The following is an 18,177-nucleotide window of genomic DNA, read 5'->3' as shown; positions in this document are numbered from 1 at the left end:
GGGTGTGCGGAGATGGATCCTGGTGCTGGCGTGTCGCACAGCATGCGCATCACCGGGAGAGCGTCGACGAGTGGACGGGAAGGCTACATACTAGGTCTTCGCGACACAATGTCGTCCGCCGACTTGGAAGTTCTTATACATATGCAACGCCGCGTTCAGCTCGGCGGACGAGACGATCAAGGGACAACTCCTCCCGCCCCATGTGCGGACAGTGGCGATCTTCTGAAAACGTGCGATCACACCTAAGCGCAAACCGCGATTCCGTAGAGCCTCGGTCGGCCCAAATCACGCCGCCCTGAGGCTCGAGGGTCGCCGTCGGAGGTGCACAGCGCAGCGAGCAGCTGGTGACCGTCGCTGCACGACCACGTACTCTCCACATGGTGTCGTTCACGTACGTTGATCCCAGTCGCCACGACGGGTCCGCCACTCATACCCTCTTCGTCCCAAATTAGAGCTCGATCATGCCCGTGGCGATCGCTCGAGTGTGCGGAGGGGACAGCACAGTGACTTTGACGTAGCAAGGGCAGTCGTCGCCGTCCTCGCGACCGTCCGTGTTCGTAGTCGCGCTGTAGGCGCATTCCATCGCGTGCGCTGCGGGCGGATGCCGGCGGAGTTATCGGAGGCGGAGAGCGGGCTGGCCGTGGGAAGGCTGGCGTGCGGGTGCCAAGAGCAGAGCTGGGCACCGTCGCAACCACATCGCCAGTCGCTCCTTTCTTCCCGCCCAGGCTGTCTCCCCACTGTCCCTCCTTCCGCCTCGCTCACGATCTCCCCGCGGTCGCCCTGCCTTTCACGATTCCTTTTTTCTCTGCCGGGCTAGTCCCTTTCGCGACACCTCTCACCTCACGACACCCCGCGCAGAGCCGACTTCCTCCAATCTCCCTACACTCAAACCAGCCTCAGCTCTCGCTCGGTACACTCCGCCCAACACACACTACCCACACCGCGCCGTCGGAATGGCTCCGTACCCGGCGTACGCTCCCCAATCTCCCTCCTCCAACATCCCCTACTCGAACGTCCGCCAGAACTCTCTCCCTCAAACCAATGCCTACCCGCCTCCCAACCGATACGACCGCAGCGCGACGTCCCTAGACTCCGAAGACAGCGCGGACCACGACAAGGCCAAGTGGCACGCACCCGGCGCCATGGGCCCCCGCGGCCCCGCCGTCGAGGTCCGCGCAGTGACCCGCACTCCAAGCCCAACCCCAAGCGAGGCGAAGGAGCTCAAGAAGTCCGGCATCTTCGACTGGCAGGCGATGTCCAAACTGCGGTACTGGTTCAGGAAGGAGTGGGCTTGTGCGTACTTTGGTCGTTCATTCCGAGCGGGCGCGGGGAGCTCACGCCGTCGCACTTGCGCGCGCAGGGTACTACATCATCTTCATCGTCTGTCTCGTTGGCGCCATCCTCTTCACTGTCTACCACAAGACGATCGTCAACCGGCTTCGACCCGCAGCGGACTGGATGCACGAGTGAGTTTCAGATCTTCGTCTGGCTGTATGCGCGGTCGCGCGGTGGAGTACGCTTGCGCACGGTTCACTGCGCCCGCATAGCCGCCGCCACAAGGCCAAGCCGCCGCACAGCCGCTTCGCGCAACTCGGTTGGAAGCTTGTGTCCGTCGGGACGACTCACTGACAGACTCCGCCCACAGCCTCCCGTTCGGTTGGACCATCCCCATCGCTGTGCTCTTCGTCATCTCCTTCCCGCCTGTATGTCTCCGTTTTCTCTCTTTGCCCGCCTTCTTGTTCACGGCCGAGTTTCCAGTTGTTTGGACATGAGATCGTTGCTATTCTGTGTGGTCTCGTGTGGGGGCTTGGTGTTGGATTCGCTATTGTCGCCGCTGGAACCTTCCTTGGAGAGTTGGGCAACTTCTAGTGAGTCAACCGTTAACTTCTTTCCAACGCTCTCTGAGCCCAATCCCTGCATTCTGCAGCGCGTTCAAGTACTGCTGTGCGGCACGTGGAGAGAAGCTTGAGCGGGACAAGCTTAGCTATGCTTGTCTCGCTCGTGTCGTTCGCGAAGGAGGCTTCAAGATCGCACTGATTGCGCGTCTGAGCGCTATTCCTGGTCACTGTGCGTACCTGGTCCTGATTGTCCAGCCCCTTCTCGTCTCACATGCGCCGCAGTCACCACCGCGGTTTTCTCGACCTGCGGTATGGGTGTGATCACGTTCTCCATCGCCGCCATCCTCTCCTTGCCCAAGCAGTTCATCACTGTCTATCTTGGTGTTGCCCTCGAACAGTCGGAAGATGGTATGTGCGGTTCCGTTTGATCTTACGCCCGATACCAACATTCCTGTAGGCCATTCGAGCACCAAAGATACCATCATCAAGGACTCCGTGCTCGGTGTCACTGCCCTCGTTACCATCGGCGCCATGTGGTACATCTACGACCAGATGAACAAGGTCAAGGTCCCAGTCATCTACGAACGGCGCAAGGCTCGGTATGCACGTTCCTAGAAGTTGCCGTTTCCCAGTGTCTGATAACTCTTCCCAGTCAAGCGAAGCTCGACATGGCTGCTGCCCCCGGTATGCCTTACGGCAACACCGCCATGCTTGAATCCACCGCTTCCGTCGCTTTTGACCCCTCGACGTCGACGGTTGACATCCCCCTCAACGGCTACCAGCGCCCGGCGTACAACCAGCACCCATACGCTGCCGCCGGTCGGGGCATGCACGCCCCGCAGCCGCGCCGCCCCCAACAACCGATGAGCGAGCGCTACCCGAACGCAGCTCTTCCTCCCGGAGCGGGCTACGCTTACCCTGTCCTTCCTTCAGAGCTCCCGAGCCACCGTGTCGTGCCCGGACCTGGTGGGGACCCCTTCTCGGATGGCGCACGGGTCCTGCATCAACAACAGCAGCAAGCCGGCGTATCATACCAGCGCCAAGGGCCTGCTCGCGGGTACGGCTCCCCTCCACCCGACACGTTCCCTAGTGCAGGTGGGCAGCGTCGCGGGCCTCGCCATCCTGGCCTCCAAGAACCCTCACCGAGGCCGCAGCAAGAGTATGCTCAGCAGCCACAGCCGACGCGCTCGCCACCCCCGGTGGCGCACAGCCCGACGAACCCGTACGAGCAGAGCGCGTACGCCGCGCACTCGTACGCGTCCCCCGCGTCGCCGCCGCCGCTGCCGAGCATGGCCGCCACGCAGAACCCGTTCTCGGACCCGAGGGTGATGCCGAACCCGTACGAGCAGCGGTCGGTCGCTGCGTCTGCCCCTCCAGCTTCGCACGGACAGGAGATGCCGAACCCGTACGAACGCCACGCGGCCCAGCCGACGGACGCGACGTTCTACACCGCGCACTCGCGCTCGGCCACGGAGGAGCCGCTGTACCCGCCCGAGAAGGAGGAGCCGCCGTCGTACATGTCGCACGAGCACCGCTAGGACGCGGTCTCTCCGCCATTTCCCGAACCTAACTTATCTTAGCAGTTCTTGTTCCCGTGTCGCGTACGCACCGCATACATACACACATAGCCCGAACACGCCTCTGACGACCTCTGCACGGACAGCTGGCCTGCAGACGCAGACAGATACCATGTACGCATCCTCGCCCGCCACCCTACCCACCCTGCCCCGCCCGCGGGCGCAAGCTCGCTTTCGGATCCTATCCACTCGCCTTGTTTCATGTCCTGCACACGCGCGTGCGGGGCCCTTTTGCACGAGTCGTACCAGTAGTGTAATAATACGAGCTGGGTGCTCTACTTTGGTTTCGGCAACCCTCCAGCCAGTTTGATGGCCCGACGGGTGCCCGAGTTGTGTGGTGGTGAGGGAGGAGTATGCTTTGGCCCTGGTTGGTGCGCTGAAGACAAGGGTTAAGGCTCGCATTCGCCACTCCATTGAATATCCGATATGGTGTAGTGGCTAACATTATCGCCTCTCACGCGATAGCCCGGGGTTCGATTCCCCGTGTCGGAAGGAAATTTTCAAGAAGTGCTTTTTGCTCGTCTCGAGCTCTGAACCTATGGCATAGCACCTGGGTGTTGTGTTACTGGTGAAAGGCACTTGGGTGGTACGTTCCGCGTCGCCACCGTGCGGCTCTGTCGCCGCAAGTTCTTCAGTCGTTCTGTCAACAGTTGTGATGAGAAGAGCGGTCTGAGGTTCGGCGTTTCAATGGTCAAACACACGAGGAGCGGCGGCGGCGCAGGTGCCTGTGGAGTAATCCCGGGCTCTCTTGCACGGGCTGCCCTTGGACGCACAGAGGAGGTGCTCGGCATTCTAAACAAAGAGTGTGCGGTGAAGTGAGCATATCATATCGCGCAAGCCGCGCGCCGCCGCGTCTGACCAAAGTCTGACTGATCATGAGCGCATGAGCAACGCGGCACGCCAGATCGTTCGTCCGACGCGGGTACATCATCCACCTCCTGCATTTTGCCGCGATGCTCGCCTGCCCCCCCTCGCGCTCCCCTCTTGCTCCTAGTCTCGCTCGCCCCGAGGAGTGCGCACCAAGAGGCCATGGACCGCAGCCCATCCCCCGCGCCCGTCCTCGCCGTCGCCATCGACGAGAAGAAGGCCGCGCTGGAGCACCCCCACCCGTCGCGCTCGACGCTCAAGAACATCGTCCTCATTGGCACCGTCACCCTCGCCCAGATCCTCACCGTGCGCACCTGCCCTCCCACTCTCATCCGCCCACTCACCCGCCCTCGGCCCCCAGATCGGGAACACAACGGTGGTGTCGATCGCGCTCCCCACGATTGGCAAGGACCTCAACATCGTCGAGTCCAAGCTGCAATGGATGGTCTCTGCCTTCGCGCTCAGCTCGGTGAGTCCGCCCACCGTCCCCGTCAATGCGCCCCCCCTCATCCCGCTCGCGCCAAGGGTTGTCTGCTCCTCTTCCTCGGACGCGCCGCCGACCTCTACGGGCGCAAGAAGGCTTTCATCCTTGGCTGCGCGTGCATGGGCATCTTCGGCCTCGGCTGTGGCTTCGCACAAGGTCAGTACGCGCCAGGTCTCCTCCCCGTTCCCGCCCCAACCGCTCCTCGTCCCAGATGAGATCACCATCGACGTCCTCCGTGCGCTCCAGGGCATCGGTCCCGCAGCTGCCATCCCTGCTGCCCTCGGTATTCTCGCCCACACCTTCCCTCCGTCCCACCTCCGGTCCATCGCCTTTGCCACCTTTGCTGCAGGTGCTCCTGTCGGTGGTGCCGTCGGCAACATCATCGGCGGTGTGCTCACCCAGCTTACGGCGTATGTGTCGTCCTCCTTTCCTCTCCATTCCTCACTCATCCCGTCCAGTCAGAGCTGGAGGTCGACGTTCTGGTTCCTCACCGGGCTCAGCTTCCTCTGCTGCGTCGGTGCCTGGTTCTCCATCGAACCCGATGAGCCATACCACTCCGAGGACCGGTACGTCGCACCTCCCGTCTTCTGTCTGCACACATTCATCTTGCTCTGCAGTCGTCTGGATTGGATAGGCGCCTTCCTGATCACCGCCGGCCTTACCTTCATCATCTTCGTGCTCAGTGACGGTTCCATCGCGCCCGGCGGCTGGAGCACCCCTTGTAAGCCGCTTCAGTCTCAGCCTCTTCATCGCATTTTTTAACATATGCGGCAGACATCATTGCAATCCTCGTTCTCGGCATTCTCTTGACAGGATGCTTCATTGTCTGGGAGTACTTCTTGGACAAAATCCATTCAGAGCCAGGGAGCCCGCGCAACCGCTGGTGGACGCCTCACCCGCTCATGCCCCTCTCGATCTGGGCGCGCGCGCACGGCAAGCTCGCCGCGCTGTTCACAATCGCGTTCCTCGAGTGGTCCAGTTTCACCCTTCTTACGTTCTACATGCAGGCGAGTGCCGCGCTTTCCGCGCTCGAAAGCTCGCGCAAGTCTCTGACGCATCATTTTTGCAGCTGTACTACCAGGAATACAAGGGGTACTCGCCCATCCTGACCATGATCCGCCTCATCCCGATGTTCGTCACCGGAGTGCTCTGCAACGTCTTCATCGCGCTCGTCGTCGGCCGCGTCCCGATCGTCTTCCTCGTCGGTACGCCCCGTCCACTGCGCGTGTGCATCCCCTCTCGCCGCTCACTCGTCCCCCGGGCTTACTACAGTGATCGGCACGGCGGCGACGGCAGGCGCGTCCCTGCTCTTCGCGCTCATCGACCCCAACGCCATCTACTGGGCGTTCGGCTTCCCCGCCGCGATCATCTGCGTTGTCGGCGCCGACTTCGTGTTCGCGAGCGGCACGCTCTTCGTCGCCAAGTCGTGCCTCCCGCACGAGCAGTCCGTCGGCGGCGCGATCTTCCAGACCGTCGTCCAGCTCGGGACCTCGTTCGGGCTCGCGATCTCCTCCGTCGTCTTCAACACCACCCTCGCCACCAAAACCGCCGAGCTCGACGCGAGCGGCGCGGGGACCCCCGCCGAGGCGCAGCTCGCCGCCTATCAGGGTGCGTTCTGGACTGGGGTCGCGTTCGGGCTTGCGGGTGAGTCCCGTTCTCCGGTTGTTGCGGGGAAGAGGACGCTGATCGGTTGTTGCGGTAGGCTCGCTGCTCGCGGTCCTGTTCCTCCGCGGGGTCGGCGTGGTGGGTCACACGGAAACGAAAGAGCATGCGGACGAGGAGACGCAGAGCGAAACCACTGTGCACGAGTCCTCATGACCTCTCGCTCCGTCAGCGCGCGGGCACCTTAGCCCCGCGATCTTGGTCCGCGGTCGCACCGTGTGGGAGCGGGTAAATTTCGTGCGCCCCCGACTCGACTGTGTGGGTACGCGCTGACTGAGGAGTGCTGTACGTTCTGTCACCGGTAATGACACGGCTTTCACTTCGCTTAGACATGACATACTTGTGTCATGGCGTCGTGTAGCCTCCGCATGGTTAGTTTTGCATCTGGCTGTTGTACATACATATTACACACTACTTCCATACCTACACGGACCACCCGCTAGAACGCTAGAACGCTAGAACGCTAGAACGCTAGAACGCTATTACTACACCTTAATCACGCCACCGCCGACCGTATTACTTGGAGCGGTTCGTAATCTTGATTTCGGCATGGGTGCACGCTCGCACCACGCCTCGCCTCGCTGCTCTGACTTGCTTCTTGTCCTTTGACCCCCATGTTCTCCCGACCACAGGGCTCTGTACGAGCCGCGCGGTTCGGATCGAGGCGAGCCAGGTTCGTTGCGAGTTGGACATCCATCCGCTCCGGTCCGCTCTTCCACCACGGGCGACCGGCGCTTGTTTCATGAAGGTCAAAGGCGGTACTTGTGGAACGAGCCGCATCCGCATGAATCCTTGATACCAACGCCGATCAGGCACAGACCATTGCGCAACACAGGACGGACGAGGTCCCAAACGATCCGGTCGCCTTCAAGTCGGCCGGAGATTCGCGCATGTCGGGCGTGTCCCGCATGAAGGGCCAAGGCCGGGCTGCGCGCGAGAGCGAGCGTCGTCCAGCCACAACGGCAGCGCGCGGAATCCGGATGGAATTCTCAGGGTATGCACGCCGTGACGGTGGACGCCGGGCGGCGGGGCGGAACGTCTCCGACCTGCTGGAGGCCGCAGCAGGCACGATCAAAGATCGAGCCAAACTAATAGTCCCAGCTTCCGCTCGAGGAAACCCGGCGCGGAAGCGGGCGGAGTCGACGCGGACGAGGAGCTCCGAGTTCACAGGCCTGTAAAGCACTCGAGGAAGAACAAGGAGTGAAGAATGGTGTTGCTCGACAACGACGCGCTTCGAGCGCGGGCACGTCAGACTGGGTTCGGGGTCGCGAAGATGGCGTTGGAGGCTATTGGAGGCCGCGGGTGCCTGCCGTCAGCAGAGGCGGTTCCCCGCGTGGGCACGCGCGGATTCAGCCAAGTCTTGTGTGACGCGGCCCCCGCGCGCGAGCACGTTCGAAGGTTCACCCTTGCGCGCGCGCCGCTGACACTCGTCGCGCGGCGCCGCGTTCTCTCCACTGGGCTTTTCTCGCCGTGAGGCGGTGGGCGTGAGGGGGCGAGCGCGCGGAAGGAGCGGAGAGGCAGCGAACGGCGAGAGGAGAGCGTGCTGATGTTGATGGGAGGTGACCTCTGGACATCAACGCAGATGTGCAGAGGGAGCGGGGGGGACCACATGGAGAGCGCGAAGAGAGATGGATGGCTTGCGGTCTCGATGACAACCACGAGCTTGCCCCCCGCCGAGGACGGCCGCTAGGGTGGCGGCGGGCGTGGCGCGCTCGGCGGGGCCGCGGTATAAAGCGGGAGAGCAGGCGTGCGCTCTCTTCGTCCCTCCCTCCATCCGACAGCTGGAACTCACGTCTCTCTACGCCGGGCGTATCTTTCTTCTCTTTGCTTTGAGCTTGACGCTTCCTGCAACGCTCGCCTTCCTTCCGTAGACCTTTTGGACCGCCCGAATCCACGCACACTCTTTAGCTCTTTCCGTCTACGCACATCCCTCTTCCAACTCACGATCATGAAGTTCGCCACCATCGCCCTCTCCGCCATCGCCATCGTCGCCGTCAACTCGGCGCCCCTCCTCCGCCGCGACGTCAACGCCGCGCTCATCCCCGAGTTCGGTATCCAGGCCGGTACTAGCCCTGACGGCACTGGGTGAGTCTTCTTTGTTCCCCTCGCCCGCGCTCCGACGCTCATTTCGTCCGCCGCAGCAACTGCAAGGGCGTCAACAACATCAACGTCCCGTGCTCGTGCCCTCCCGACCGGAACGACTTCATCGCTAAGCTCAACGCGAACGTCGCCGCCGGCCACCCGACGAACAACCCCTCGGTGACCATCACTGGCTTCCCCGAGGACGACTCGAAGGCGTCCAAGCTCCAACGCCTCTTCGTCGCCACCGTCACTCTTCAAAACCTCAACGGCCCCGGCGTCGGCTGCCCCCAGGCGGCCACCACCTGGGGCGCCCTCCAGGCCGCCATTAACGCCGGCACCGACACCACCCCGCCTCCCGCCGCCCCTGCTCCCCCAGCCGCCCCCGCCGCCTCCACTCCCGCATCGACGGGCGGCATCGACGCGTCGCTCGTGCCCGACTTCGGCGTCGTCGCGGGCACGTCCCCCGACGGCACCGGCAACTGCAAGGGCCTCAACAACATCAACATCCCCTGCTCGTGCCCGCCTAACCGGAGCGACTTCATCGCGAAGCTCAGCGCGAACGTCGCCGCCGGCCACGCGACCAACAACCCCTCCGTCGCCGTCTCCTTCCCCACCGGCAACTCCAAGGGCGAGCAGCAGGCGCGCATCGGCGCGCTCCTCGTCACCCTCCAGAACCTGAACGGGCCCGGCGTCGGCTGCCCCGCGGTGTCGACCGTGTACGGCCAGCTGCAGCAGCAGATCAACGCGCTCCCGAACTGAGCTCTGTTCGCGCGCGCGCGCTGGTCCAGGCCCGCTGAAGGACGAGGCGGGTCTGGCGCGGATACCGATCGTCCTGGATACCCCCCGGCGTTGAGATCAAGGGTGCTCTTGGATGCACACGGATGCACGCAAAGTGCTATGTAGCTATGTAGTACGGTCCAATTGACGGTGCCAGTCACCAAGTTCCAGCTGTCTCTCCTCGGTGTGATCACGAGTGGGGGCACTTGCGTCTCCGTTGCGCCATTCGACATGCACAACAGCGCCAGGTCGGCTAGCTCGAGCTTCGGACGCCGGAAGGTGAGTACACGAAGCTGCGGCAACCCAGTGCTCGACACCCAAATGGGGGCAAAGCTGGCTGACGAGAACCGCGAACGCTCTTCCGGAACGACGACTCGACGGACGCGTGGTGGATCAGAAAACTCCGACGCTAGGCTCGCACCCGATGTGGTCACAGATTGGACACCGCGATCGGCCGGGAACGGGGGGGCGGCGTGGAATTGGGTACTCGGGTTACCAGGACCACGGACGTGGTTGTGTAGGTCCTCGCACCCCTGCCCTTCGCCAGGACACCCGAACGCGCCTATGCTGGGTCATCCGGACAGGGAAGGACTGTACGCATGTTCACATTCACGTCGTCTCGCTCAAGGCTGGCTGTTCTCGAGGTTGTTGCTCCCGCAAGAGTGCTTCAATCGTTCGCATTCATTCACGAATCATCTGATCTCCACCCATGCTCAAGTCCGAGTCTCGCCCTGTCTCGCCCCTCCGTTGACTGTAGTCATCCGGCCCGCGAAAAGTTCAGGCCAAGCCTCCTCGCACTCGTCTCCACAGCAACCACGGCGACGGAGGTCTATTCTACGACTGGTTTGGTGCGGCCCATCCCTCCCCCGGCCGCTGCATATTCCATCACTGCGGACCGTTGTTCGCCGCGCACACATAAAGGCGGACGCCTCGCCGCCGCACGTCCTCCTCCCCACCCTTCGCCAGGCTCAGGCAGCTGAAGACTCGTCTCGTTCTTCGCGCCGGCCGTTGCCCCTCTTGCAAGTTCTCCCCCGCTCCTTTGAACTTCCCGGCCGCGCCGCCTTCCCCCCTTCGCCTTTCCGCGTCCTCTGAGACGTCCGTTGGACCGCGTCCGCCTCTGCCCTTCTGCATCGCAACCCACTTTCCCCTGGCGTTTCCTTCCTCCTTCGCCCAGGCGTCCATTTGTCCCTTTCCCCGACACACGCAAGAAACACCGAGAAGATGAAGTTCTCAACCGCGACCCTCCTCGCGGCCTCGATGCTCGCCGCGAGCGTCCAGTCCCTCCCGATCCCGGCAACAGACAGCTCGACGGACACTTCCTCGAACGCCGACTTCACGCGGCTCGAGGCGGCGCTTGGCGAGTACGTGTCCCCCTCTTTCTCGCACTCGTCCGACCTCCCAGCCCCCACACTCACCCACCGTGCCCTCGCAGGATCTCGTCCGTGTCCAAGCTGGAGGGGCTCTTCCTCCGCGACGCCTCCGACGAAAGCGCAGCGCTCGTCGCGCGCGCCGCCATCGACGCCGCTTCCGTCTCGACCGTCCCGCTCGCGTCCCTCTCCACCGCCGCCGTCGCCGCAGCCGCCGGGTCCGGGGGCGCCGCGATCTCGACCGCGCCCGTAACTTCCGCGCCGCTCGCGTCCCTCTCGGCGACCGCGGCGGGCGCGAGCAGCTCCGCGGCGAACAACGCGGCCGGGGGCTCGGGCGGCGCCGCGGTCTCGGCCGCGTCCGTCACGAGCGAGCCGTTGGCGTCGCTCTCGGCCACGGCGACAGGGAGTGCGGCGTCGGGCTCGGCGACGGGCAGCGCGGCTTCGAGCGCGATGACGGGCAGCGCGGCGTCGAGCTCGGCGATGAACGGGGATGCGTCGAGCGCCGCCTCGAGCGCGATGACCTCCGCGACGGACAGCGCTGCGTCGAACTCCGCGGCGGGAAGCGTAACCGCGAGCTCGATGACGGGCAGCGTAACAGCGAGCTCGATGATGGGCAGCGCGGCCGCGAGCTCCGCGACGCAAAACCCGGCCTCGAGCTCGATGATGGGCAGTGCCGCGTCCAGCTCCGCGACGAACAGTGCTGCCTCGAGCTCGTCAGTGTCGGGGTCCGCCACCGTCGTGGTCTCGGTCGCGAGCTCGGGCACGTCTGCGCAGACCTCCGCCTCGTCGTCCGCCAGCTCGTCGAAGAGCACCAGCACCGCGTCGTCGGGCTCCTCTGGGAAGAGCACCCACACCGCGTCGTCGGGCTCCTCTAGAAACAGCACCAGCACCGCGTCCTCAGGCTCCTCCGGAAACAGCACCCACACCGCCTCGTCGGGCTCTTCCGGGAACAGCACCACCACGGCATCCAGCTCGCGCTCGACCGAGTCGTCAAAATCGAAGGGGAGCGCCACGATCACGGTCACGACTCACACCACGAAGGTCGTCACGGTGACCAACAAGGGGTCGTCGGGGAAGACGACGGAGCGCTCGTCCGCCGCGACCTCGACCGCGTCGTCCGAATCCTCATCGGCCAAGAAGGGGTCTTCAGAGACCACTTCCGCGACCAAGACCGAGACGACCGCGTCCGCCGCGACGACGACAACGAAGGAGTCAAAGAGCAGCAAGACGACCGAGACGTCGGGCGCGAAGAGCAACGCCTCGTCTTCGTCCGCTGCGGCGGCGAAAACGAAGGGTTCGACGGACAGCAAGACGACCGAGACGTTGGGCGCGACGAGCAGCGCGTCTTCGTCCTCGTCCTCGTCCGCCGCGGCGACGGAGACGACGGGTTCGAAGGGCAGCAAGACTACCGAAACGTCGAGCGCGACGAGCAACGCCTCCTCGTCCGCCGCGGCGACGAAAACGACGGGTTCGAAGGACAGCAAAACCACCGAAACCTCGAGCGCGACGAGCAGCGCGTCTTCGTCCTCATCTTCGTCCGCTGCGGGCCTGGTCGGCGGGTTACCCATCATCGACGTGTAGACGTCGGAGACCAAAATACGTACGAGCCTCGGACTTTGCGGACTGCTACGAATAGGGCTGTGATTACTAGTGTACGCTTTCACCGCTCGGACTCTTCTCGCTGGACTCTTCGTTTTTGCTTTTGCCTTCTTGCAATGCCTGGTGCGGGACGCGATGTACTTTACGCAGTAGTGATTCAATGGACGGTGCCAGCCACCGAGCTTCAGCTGTCTATTGATATGTGTGAATGCGTCCGTACTGGTGTCTTTCAAGATGCCATCACCGCTCCCAACCCGTTTTCTCCAGAGTGCCTGCAGAGCCTCGACCCCCTCATCTCTTGGCGTGACTCCCCTGCTGATAAGTGGTGGCCTGCTCACGACGTCATCGAATACGGTGATAGTCGTTGAATCAGTTCTGTACATGGTATGTGCGCGGACGTCGAAGTTTCCCAGAGACCCATTTCCGCCAGGTTGATAATAGTGGGCATTGAAACGAAACAGGCCTGTCCATCCGGAGTGCGGTTTACTGCTCCTCCCAGTCCGTAGAGGCGCAGTTACGACATGCGCGAGCTCCTCACCGTCCTCCATGGCGCATCCAATGAGTGGTACTCACACGACGTAGTCCGGTGTAGTATATTTCTTGGAAGTGTAGTAGGAGTACATGATACAGTAAATTGAACCTCTTTGACGCAACATGATCTCCAAAATTTGGTGCCCTGTGACGCAGATGAACAAAGATTCCCCCGGAAACGTACACAACTCAAAGAGATTCATTTCTGGTGAGGGTCTTGGAGCTAATGACGCTTGATGAGTATATTGGTGGAAAATGTACCCTCGCTCGGCGGCGGCGAAGTGAGCTTTCCCGAGCCTTCGACGGTGTACCCCAAAGAAGTGTAGACAGGGATCTAAACAGCGCGCATTCCGCGTCAGCGAACGCATGTGCCCCGAAGCGCCTAGATACGCACGTTCTCGTCCGCGCATTCGAGCACAGACGCGACGCCTTGCTGGCGCGCCTGTTGCGATCGCTTTATATCCCCGGTCGCAGAAAGCGCCCCGACCGACGCACCTTGTTGTGTATGTCGGCCATGAGCGCGGTCGCGATGCCCTTGTGCCGGTGCTTCTCGACGACGCCGATGATGACGAGGTGCCAGGAGGCGTGGTGCGTCTTGGTGCTGATGGCCGATTCGACGATTTGGCCGAACTCGGCGTAGTACTGTGGGGAAGGTCAGCTTCAGTACGAGCGGACAAGAGGACGAGGGACGGATGGGCATATGCGCGCGAGTATGAGGGGACGAGACGTACGTTCGTCCACCACGCCTGCAAGTGTGCCGGGAGCTTCGCCATGAGCTCGAGCCATCCCCTCTGCGCCTCCTCGCTGCACGCACGCGGTTCGCGCTCAGCCTGCGTCGCACGCGCGGACTCGCGCCGAGGGCGACTCACCCGTCTAGAAAGTCGCGGCCCGGCCTGACCCTGTGTCCCACGGGAGTGAGCGAGCGGCGTGCGTGCGAGGACACAAGAAGGGACAGACCAGACGGCGACGCCCACGACGCCTTCTCCAGGGACGCTCGCTGCGTAGACCTCGCCGGCGCCGTCGACGAAGCAACCCTGGAGGGAGACGAGCAGGGTGGGGACCTGGAGGTCGCGGCGGCGGTCGAGGGCGTCGAAGAGGAACTCTGGGGAGCGCGTCGACGGCGGTGCGCGCGTGAACAAGGCGAGAGATGGGGCGGGCAGGACTGACTGTAGTCGAAGGCCTCCGCGAGTGCGCGCGCGCACTCGTCCAACTGCGCGTCTGGGCCCGGGCGGTCGGTGTGTGGGCGTAGACGCAGCTGGGCTCGAGGGAGGACGGACCTGTGGGATCAGAGAGCCGGGAGACCTTGTATGCAGCCATCGTCTTGCGGGGGTGAGATCTTGAGATAGGACAAGAGGGCGGGGCAGTCGAGCTGCAGGGCGGTCGAGCTAGCTATAAGCTCTCATGGACGGGTGGGAGAGAAGTCGAATGGGCGGGGGCTTCGCTGCTTCTGCCATCGCCGCTGGTCTGTCCCGAGCGGCGACGGACAACAGCCCAAGGCCTGTGCGCTGAGCACGGCCGTTGCACGATCGCGTGGCAGGTTGCAGTGTGGAGGCGAGTGGGAGACGTCCAGGACATCCGCAGATGAGGACAGGTGTGCGCCTGGAAAGACCGTGCTGAGTGCTTTAATTATAAAGCACAACGCAGCTTTATTATCATCCGATATGGTGTAGTGGCTAACATTATCGCCTCTCACGCGATAGCCCGGGGTTCGATTCCCCGTGTCGGAATAGTAGCAGTTGTACGCACTTTTTGCATGACACCGCGGGCATTAGCCGCTGTTACGGTCCGTTTCTGCATCATGTTGTATGTCTTCACGTGGGGGCACTCTGAGAAACATTGATCGTCAGCCAATTGGAACTCGAGTTTCCAGATGTTACAAGGATGTTGCAAGAATGTTTCGGCGCGTAACATACTGCATGAGGCAAACATGACGCATCAAAGGAACGCCAGGATTCGTTGGCTCATGCCCCCGGTGTGAGGTCAGAAGCAATGACTAGACCAATGGAATGCGATTAATTGGAAACTGTCCAGAACATAAAAGTACTGTGGTTACATAGCGCTGTGAGTGCGCATTCGCGACAAGCTGATAGGGTAAGTAAGTACTAGGGCAGATGGAGCACAACACGAGGCTAGCGCGAATTGGACCGGGGCCGTTTCGCCCGCCCATAGCGGCCCCCAAGGCCAACCGACCGCTTCATGGCGGAGATGATGTCGTCCGGGTCCTCGTACTCAAAGTATGGCGACGCTGGGGGGCGAGCGCGCTGTGGCGAGCCGTGGCTGAGGATCGTCACACCCTCTTCGAGCGACACGGCGGGCCCCATCGCGGACGTGCACGCGGAGGGCGGGACGGAGCGCGCACGGTCGCGGACGTCGGGGTGGACGGTCAGCCCGGGGAGGTTGGGCACGGTGACGTACGCGTACACGACCGGGTTCCAGGCGCAGGTGTTGCGGAGGACGAGGACGAGGGCGCGGTCGGACATGTCGCGCGCGGCGACGAGCGGGCCCTCGATGTGCGGGTCGTAGGAGTCGTACTGGTGTGAGCCCGTGGGCGGGGGCAGGTCCTCGGCGGGGGTGTGGAAGCGGGGGTCGGAGAGGACGAGGAGCTTGAGGTGCTGGCCGAGGGCGAGGGGCGCGGCGGGGCAGATGGGCGCGAGGTAGTGGTAGACGAGCGAGGAGGCAGGGGTGGGGGTGAGGGTGGAGAGGGCGAGGGAAGGGATGGAGGACTGGTGCGTCCATTTGACGTACAGGACGGGCAGGTCGGATGGGTTGTCTGCGCGAGACATTCGCTGGTGGACGATCTGGCTGTGCTTCAAGCGGCCAGAGAGTGGAGGGCGCACGGAGTGAGAGAGGCGGGGTGAGTACGAGGACGAAGGATGGAAAGCTCGCTGGGCAGGGGCGACGCATCTCAGGGGCACACTGCGGCGGCCCCGCCCACCACGTTTGGCTTGCGTTTGGAAAACACGGTGCACGTACGGGCGGGTGTCCGCAGCGGTCGGGGCTGGCGGGCGCCGCAGCAGACTGAGGAAAGCAATCGGAGCACAGCTGAGCGCAGAGTCCGTTGTGGACGACGACGTGAGCGGGAGTGGCGCCTGCTGCCTCCACCGGCGCCTCCGCTCGCCTCCTCTTCCTCCACCGCCTCCACCGTCCCGCCCACCGTCTCCGCGTTCCTCGTCTCCGCCTCCCGCGCTACCCCCGCTCTCGACAATGACGCTGCTCACTGCCCTCTTGACCTCCTCTCGAACCTTCTCCCACCCGGCGCTGGCTCCACCGCTCGTCCAGACCCGCCTCGCGTCGTCCCGCTCCGGCTCGCCCTACGGCCGCACCCACGTCTGGAAGCTCCGCCCGAAGACGCTCCCGAGCCCAATGGTGCCCGTCTACCCGCAGCGGCTGGTTCGCGTCGACGGCTCGACGGTCGTCCACCTCACCTCGTCCCCGCGCGCGGCGATGCGCCTCACCCGCGACACGACCAACCACCCCGTCTGGAACGCCACGCGCTTTGTCGGGATGGAGGCGGAGGAGGACGGGCTCACCGGTCGGCTGGGGCGGTTCAGCCGCAGATTCGCGGAGCTGGGCATGGGGAACGGGCAGCGGCAGGATTTGTCTTGGATGGAGGCCGAGGCGAAGGAAGGCGCATCGCGCAGCACGTAAGCCCTGCGCGATCTGTCCACCATACATGTAGTCTCCACGCTCTCCCTCTCCGCGCTGAGGGTGTGTCGCACTCCAGCGTTCCCGTAATCAAAGGCACTGCTCTGAGGACACGTGTCTGCACTCAAGCATCGCAATGCGCTGCTGGATCGTGCTGCGCGACTGTGCTCATCCAACCCTGGGCCAGCGTATGTTCGCCTTTGTCGGGCATGGCGTTCATCTTGGGTGCGAGCGCGCCGCTTTTAAGAGGCAAATTACCCGTCTCTTCACCACAGCCACAATGCTCGGCCTCGGATCCTCCACCTCTGCCCTCACCATCTACCTTCCCCCAGCAGTCTACTCGGCGGGCAGCACCGTCGCAGGCGAGGTCTCCATCAACGTCCGTCAGGTGTACGACGAAGACATCGAGCTCGTCGAGATCCGCCTCCACGGCACAGCCTATGCGTGCGTGCTCCCCCTCTCCCTCTCTTGCGCGCACTCTCCGACCCTCCCTCCCGTCCTCGCAGCTCCATCCAAGTCGGCGAGAACGTCGTCGTGGCCAAAGTTCCCCTCATCCGCGAGGACATCACTGCCTGGGCGCGCGGCGCGGGCCCGCACGGGCCCGACTCCGACACCCTCGCCGTCCCGTTCTCGTTCACACTCCCGCCGGACCTTCCGCCATCCTTCCACCACGTCGGCGTGGGCTACAGCGACGTCGGCACGGTGCGCTACTCGATCGCCGCGGTCGGCGTGCGCAAGGGGCGGCTGCGCACGAACAAGCGGCACCGCGTCCCGCTCGCCGTCGTCCCGGAGGATGCCGTCGGCGCGCGAATCAAGGCCGCGCCCGGTGCGCACCAGCGGAAGACGTACCGGAGGGAGGAGCGGATCCGGAAGGGGCTGTGGGGAGACTACTCCCGGGTCGAGGTCGAGGTGCGTCGCCGCGCCCGTGCTGCCTTCCGTTTCGTCTGAGACGCGCTCCCCCAAGCTGAGCCTCCCGGACATCCCCGTCCTGCCCCTCTCCGCTGTCATACCGTACACGATCTCGGTCACGACCGAGACCCCGCCACTCACCCGTGCGAAGGCGGCTGGCCTATCATCGGACAAGGGCGTCTTCCCGCCCATCCCCACCACCCCCGACGCCGTCGAGTTCAAGCTGCGGCGGCGCGTCAAGATCATGGCGCTGAAAATCAACTCCAAGTCGCACAAGGACATCTGCCTCTTCCCGGGAGAAAAGGCGGCCGAGAAGGAGAGGAAGGACGGCACCCTTCGACCGCCGACCGCCGCGAAGGTCTCCCCAGGGGAGTTCGTGCCTGAGCGCGCGCCCGGGGACGAGAAGCGGACGGCGGGCGACAAGGACGCAGGGACGTGGGTCCAGCGTGCGACGTTCGACTCGACGCTGCGGCTCGACTGCCCGCCGTCGTTCGCGCTGTCGAACATCGAATGTTCGGTGGGTCGTGAAGCTCGCGCTGCGCATTCTCGGCTGCCGCTGATGCAGCACAGTACGAACTCGTGGTCACCGTGTCTTTCCCGGGGATAGGCAACAACCTCACGCTTGAAGTCCCGGTCGTTGTCTCCTCTGGGGTGGACACGGCTCTTCCGCGCGAGGAGGGCGCGTCTGCGGGCGAGCTTCCGTCTCTTGACTTGCCCCCGTGAGTCTCCACGTCGTCGCCTTCGTGTCTCTGCTGACGGAGCTGCGCGCACAGTGCCTACTGGGATACAACTGACACCAGGACTTGGGGAGATGACGAAAAGGAGTGAAGCTGGTAACA

General features: G+C 63.6%; 8 protein-coding genes and 2 non-coding genes across 10 annotated transcripts; 8 read left to right on the top strand and 2 right to left on the bottom strand.

The window, feature by feature from the left end:
• Window positions 1–953: 953 nt before the first annotated feature.
• Window positions 954–3,376, top strand: BXZ73DRAFT_76540 (uncharacterized protein; the record flags this gene model as incomplete). The annotated part of the gene is made up of 8 exons (XM_048022456.1): window positions 954–1,293; window positions 1,361–1,466; window positions 1,646–1,703; window positions 1,759–1,868; window positions 1,928–2,067; window positions 2,121–2,246; window positions 2,296–2,437; window positions 2,491–3,376. The coding sequence occupies 8 exons, from the start codon at window positions 954–956 to the stop codon at window positions 3,374–3,376; spliced, it is 1,908 nt and encodes a 635-aa protein (XP_047879365.1).
• Window positions 3,377–3,835: 459 nt separating this feature from the next.
• On the top strand, window positions 3,836–3,907 carry BXZ73DRAFT_t80. Its single transcript has one exon. It is a non-coding gene; the product is annotated as a tRNA-Glu (tRNA).
• Window positions 3,908–4,444: 537 nt separating this feature from the next.
• On the top strand, window positions 4,445–6,584 carry BXZ73DRAFT_89282 (efflux transporter; the record flags this gene model as incomplete). Its single annotated transcript, XM_048025221.1, has 10 exons — window positions 4,445–4,588; window positions 4,644–4,751; window positions 4,808–4,922; window positions 4,978–5,176; window positions 5,225–5,332; window positions 5,384–5,487; window positions 5,541–5,773; window positions 5,836–5,971; window positions 6,039–6,410; window positions 6,469–6,584. 10 exons carry the CDS (start codon window positions 4,445–4,447, stop codon window positions 6,582–6,584), a joined length of 1,635 nt encoding a protein of 544 aa, XP_047879364.1.
• Window positions 6,585–8,376: 1,792 nt separating this feature from the next.
• BXZ73DRAFT_100133 (uncharacterized protein) lies at window positions 8,377–9,269 on the top strand (the record flags this gene model as incomplete). Its single annotated transcript, XM_048014479.1, has 2 exons — window positions 8,377–8,513; window positions 8,570–9,269. The coding sequence occupies 2 exons, from the start codon at window positions 8,377–8,379 to the stop codon at window positions 9,267–9,269; spliced, it is 837 nt and encodes a 278-aa protein (XP_047879363.1).
• A 1,239-nt stretch (window positions 9,270–10,508) lies between these two features.
• BXZ73DRAFT_76537 (uncharacterized protein) lies at window positions 10,509–12,235 on the top strand (the record flags this gene model as incomplete). The annotated part of the gene is made up of 2 exons (XM_048022455.1): window positions 10,509–10,648; window positions 10,720–12,235. The coding sequence occupies 2 exons, from the start codon at window positions 10,509–10,511 to the stop codon at window positions 12,233–12,235; spliced, it is 1,656 nt and encodes a 551-aa protein (XP_047879362.1).
• Window positions 12,236–13,007: 772 nt separating this feature from the next.
• Window positions 13,008–14,003, bottom strand: BXZ73DRAFT_44799 (uncharacterized protein; the record flags this gene model as incomplete). Its single annotated transcript, XM_048019400.1, has 6 exons — window positions 13,008–13,118; window positions 13,179–13,226; window positions 13,280–13,426; window positions 13,516–13,608; window positions 13,726–13,886; window positions 13,952–14,003. Coding segments are annotated over 6 exons (612 nt in total), but the record flags the coding sequence as incomplete, so codon positions are not given.
• A 436-nt stretch (window positions 14,004–14,439) lies between these two features.
• Window positions 14,440–14,511, top strand: BXZ73DRAFT_t81. Its single transcript has one exon. It is a non-coding gene; the product is annotated as a tRNA-Glu (tRNA).
• Window positions 14,512–14,913: 402 nt separating this feature from the next.
• BXZ73DRAFT_100131 (uncharacterized protein) lies at window positions 14,914–15,567 on the bottom strand (the record flags this gene model as incomplete). Its single annotated transcript, XM_048014478.1, has 1 exon — window positions 14,914–15,567. One exon carries the CDS (start codon window positions 15,565–15,567, stop codon window positions 14,914–14,916), a length of 654 nt encoding a protein of 217 aa, XP_047879360.1.
• A 421-nt stretch (window positions 15,568–15,988) lies between these two features.
• BXZ73DRAFT_100130 (uncharacterized protein) lies at window positions 15,989–16,432 on the top strand (the record flags this gene model as incomplete). Its single annotated transcript, XM_048014477.1, has 1 exon — window positions 15,989–16,432. One exon carries the CDS (start codon window positions 15,989–15,991, stop codon window positions 16,430–16,432), a length of 444 nt encoding a protein of 147 aa, XP_047879359.1.
• Window positions 16,433–16,709: 277 nt separating this feature from the next.
• Window positions 16,710–18,166, top strand: BXZ73DRAFT_100129 (uncharacterized protein; the record flags this gene model as incomplete). The annotated part of the gene is made up of 5 exons (XM_048014476.1): window positions 16,710–16,873; window positions 16,936–17,338; window positions 17,394–17,855; window positions 17,909–18,057; window positions 18,112–18,166. 5 exons carry the CDS (start codon window positions 16,710–16,712, stop codon window positions 18,164–18,166), a joined length of 1,233 nt encoding a protein of 410 aa, XP_047879358.1.
• Window positions 18,167–18,177: the final 11 nt, after the last annotated feature.

This window comes from Epithele typhae (genome assembly GCF_022376455.1).
Source record: "Epithele typhae strain CBS 203.58 chromosome Unknown BXZ73scaffold_15, whole genome shotgun sequence".
Taxonomy (NCBI): Eukaryota; Fungi; Basidiomycota; class Agaricomycetes; order Polyporales; family Epitheliaceae; genus Epithele; species Epithele typhae.
This window is presented reverse-complemented; position numbering and strand designations above follow the sequence as displayed.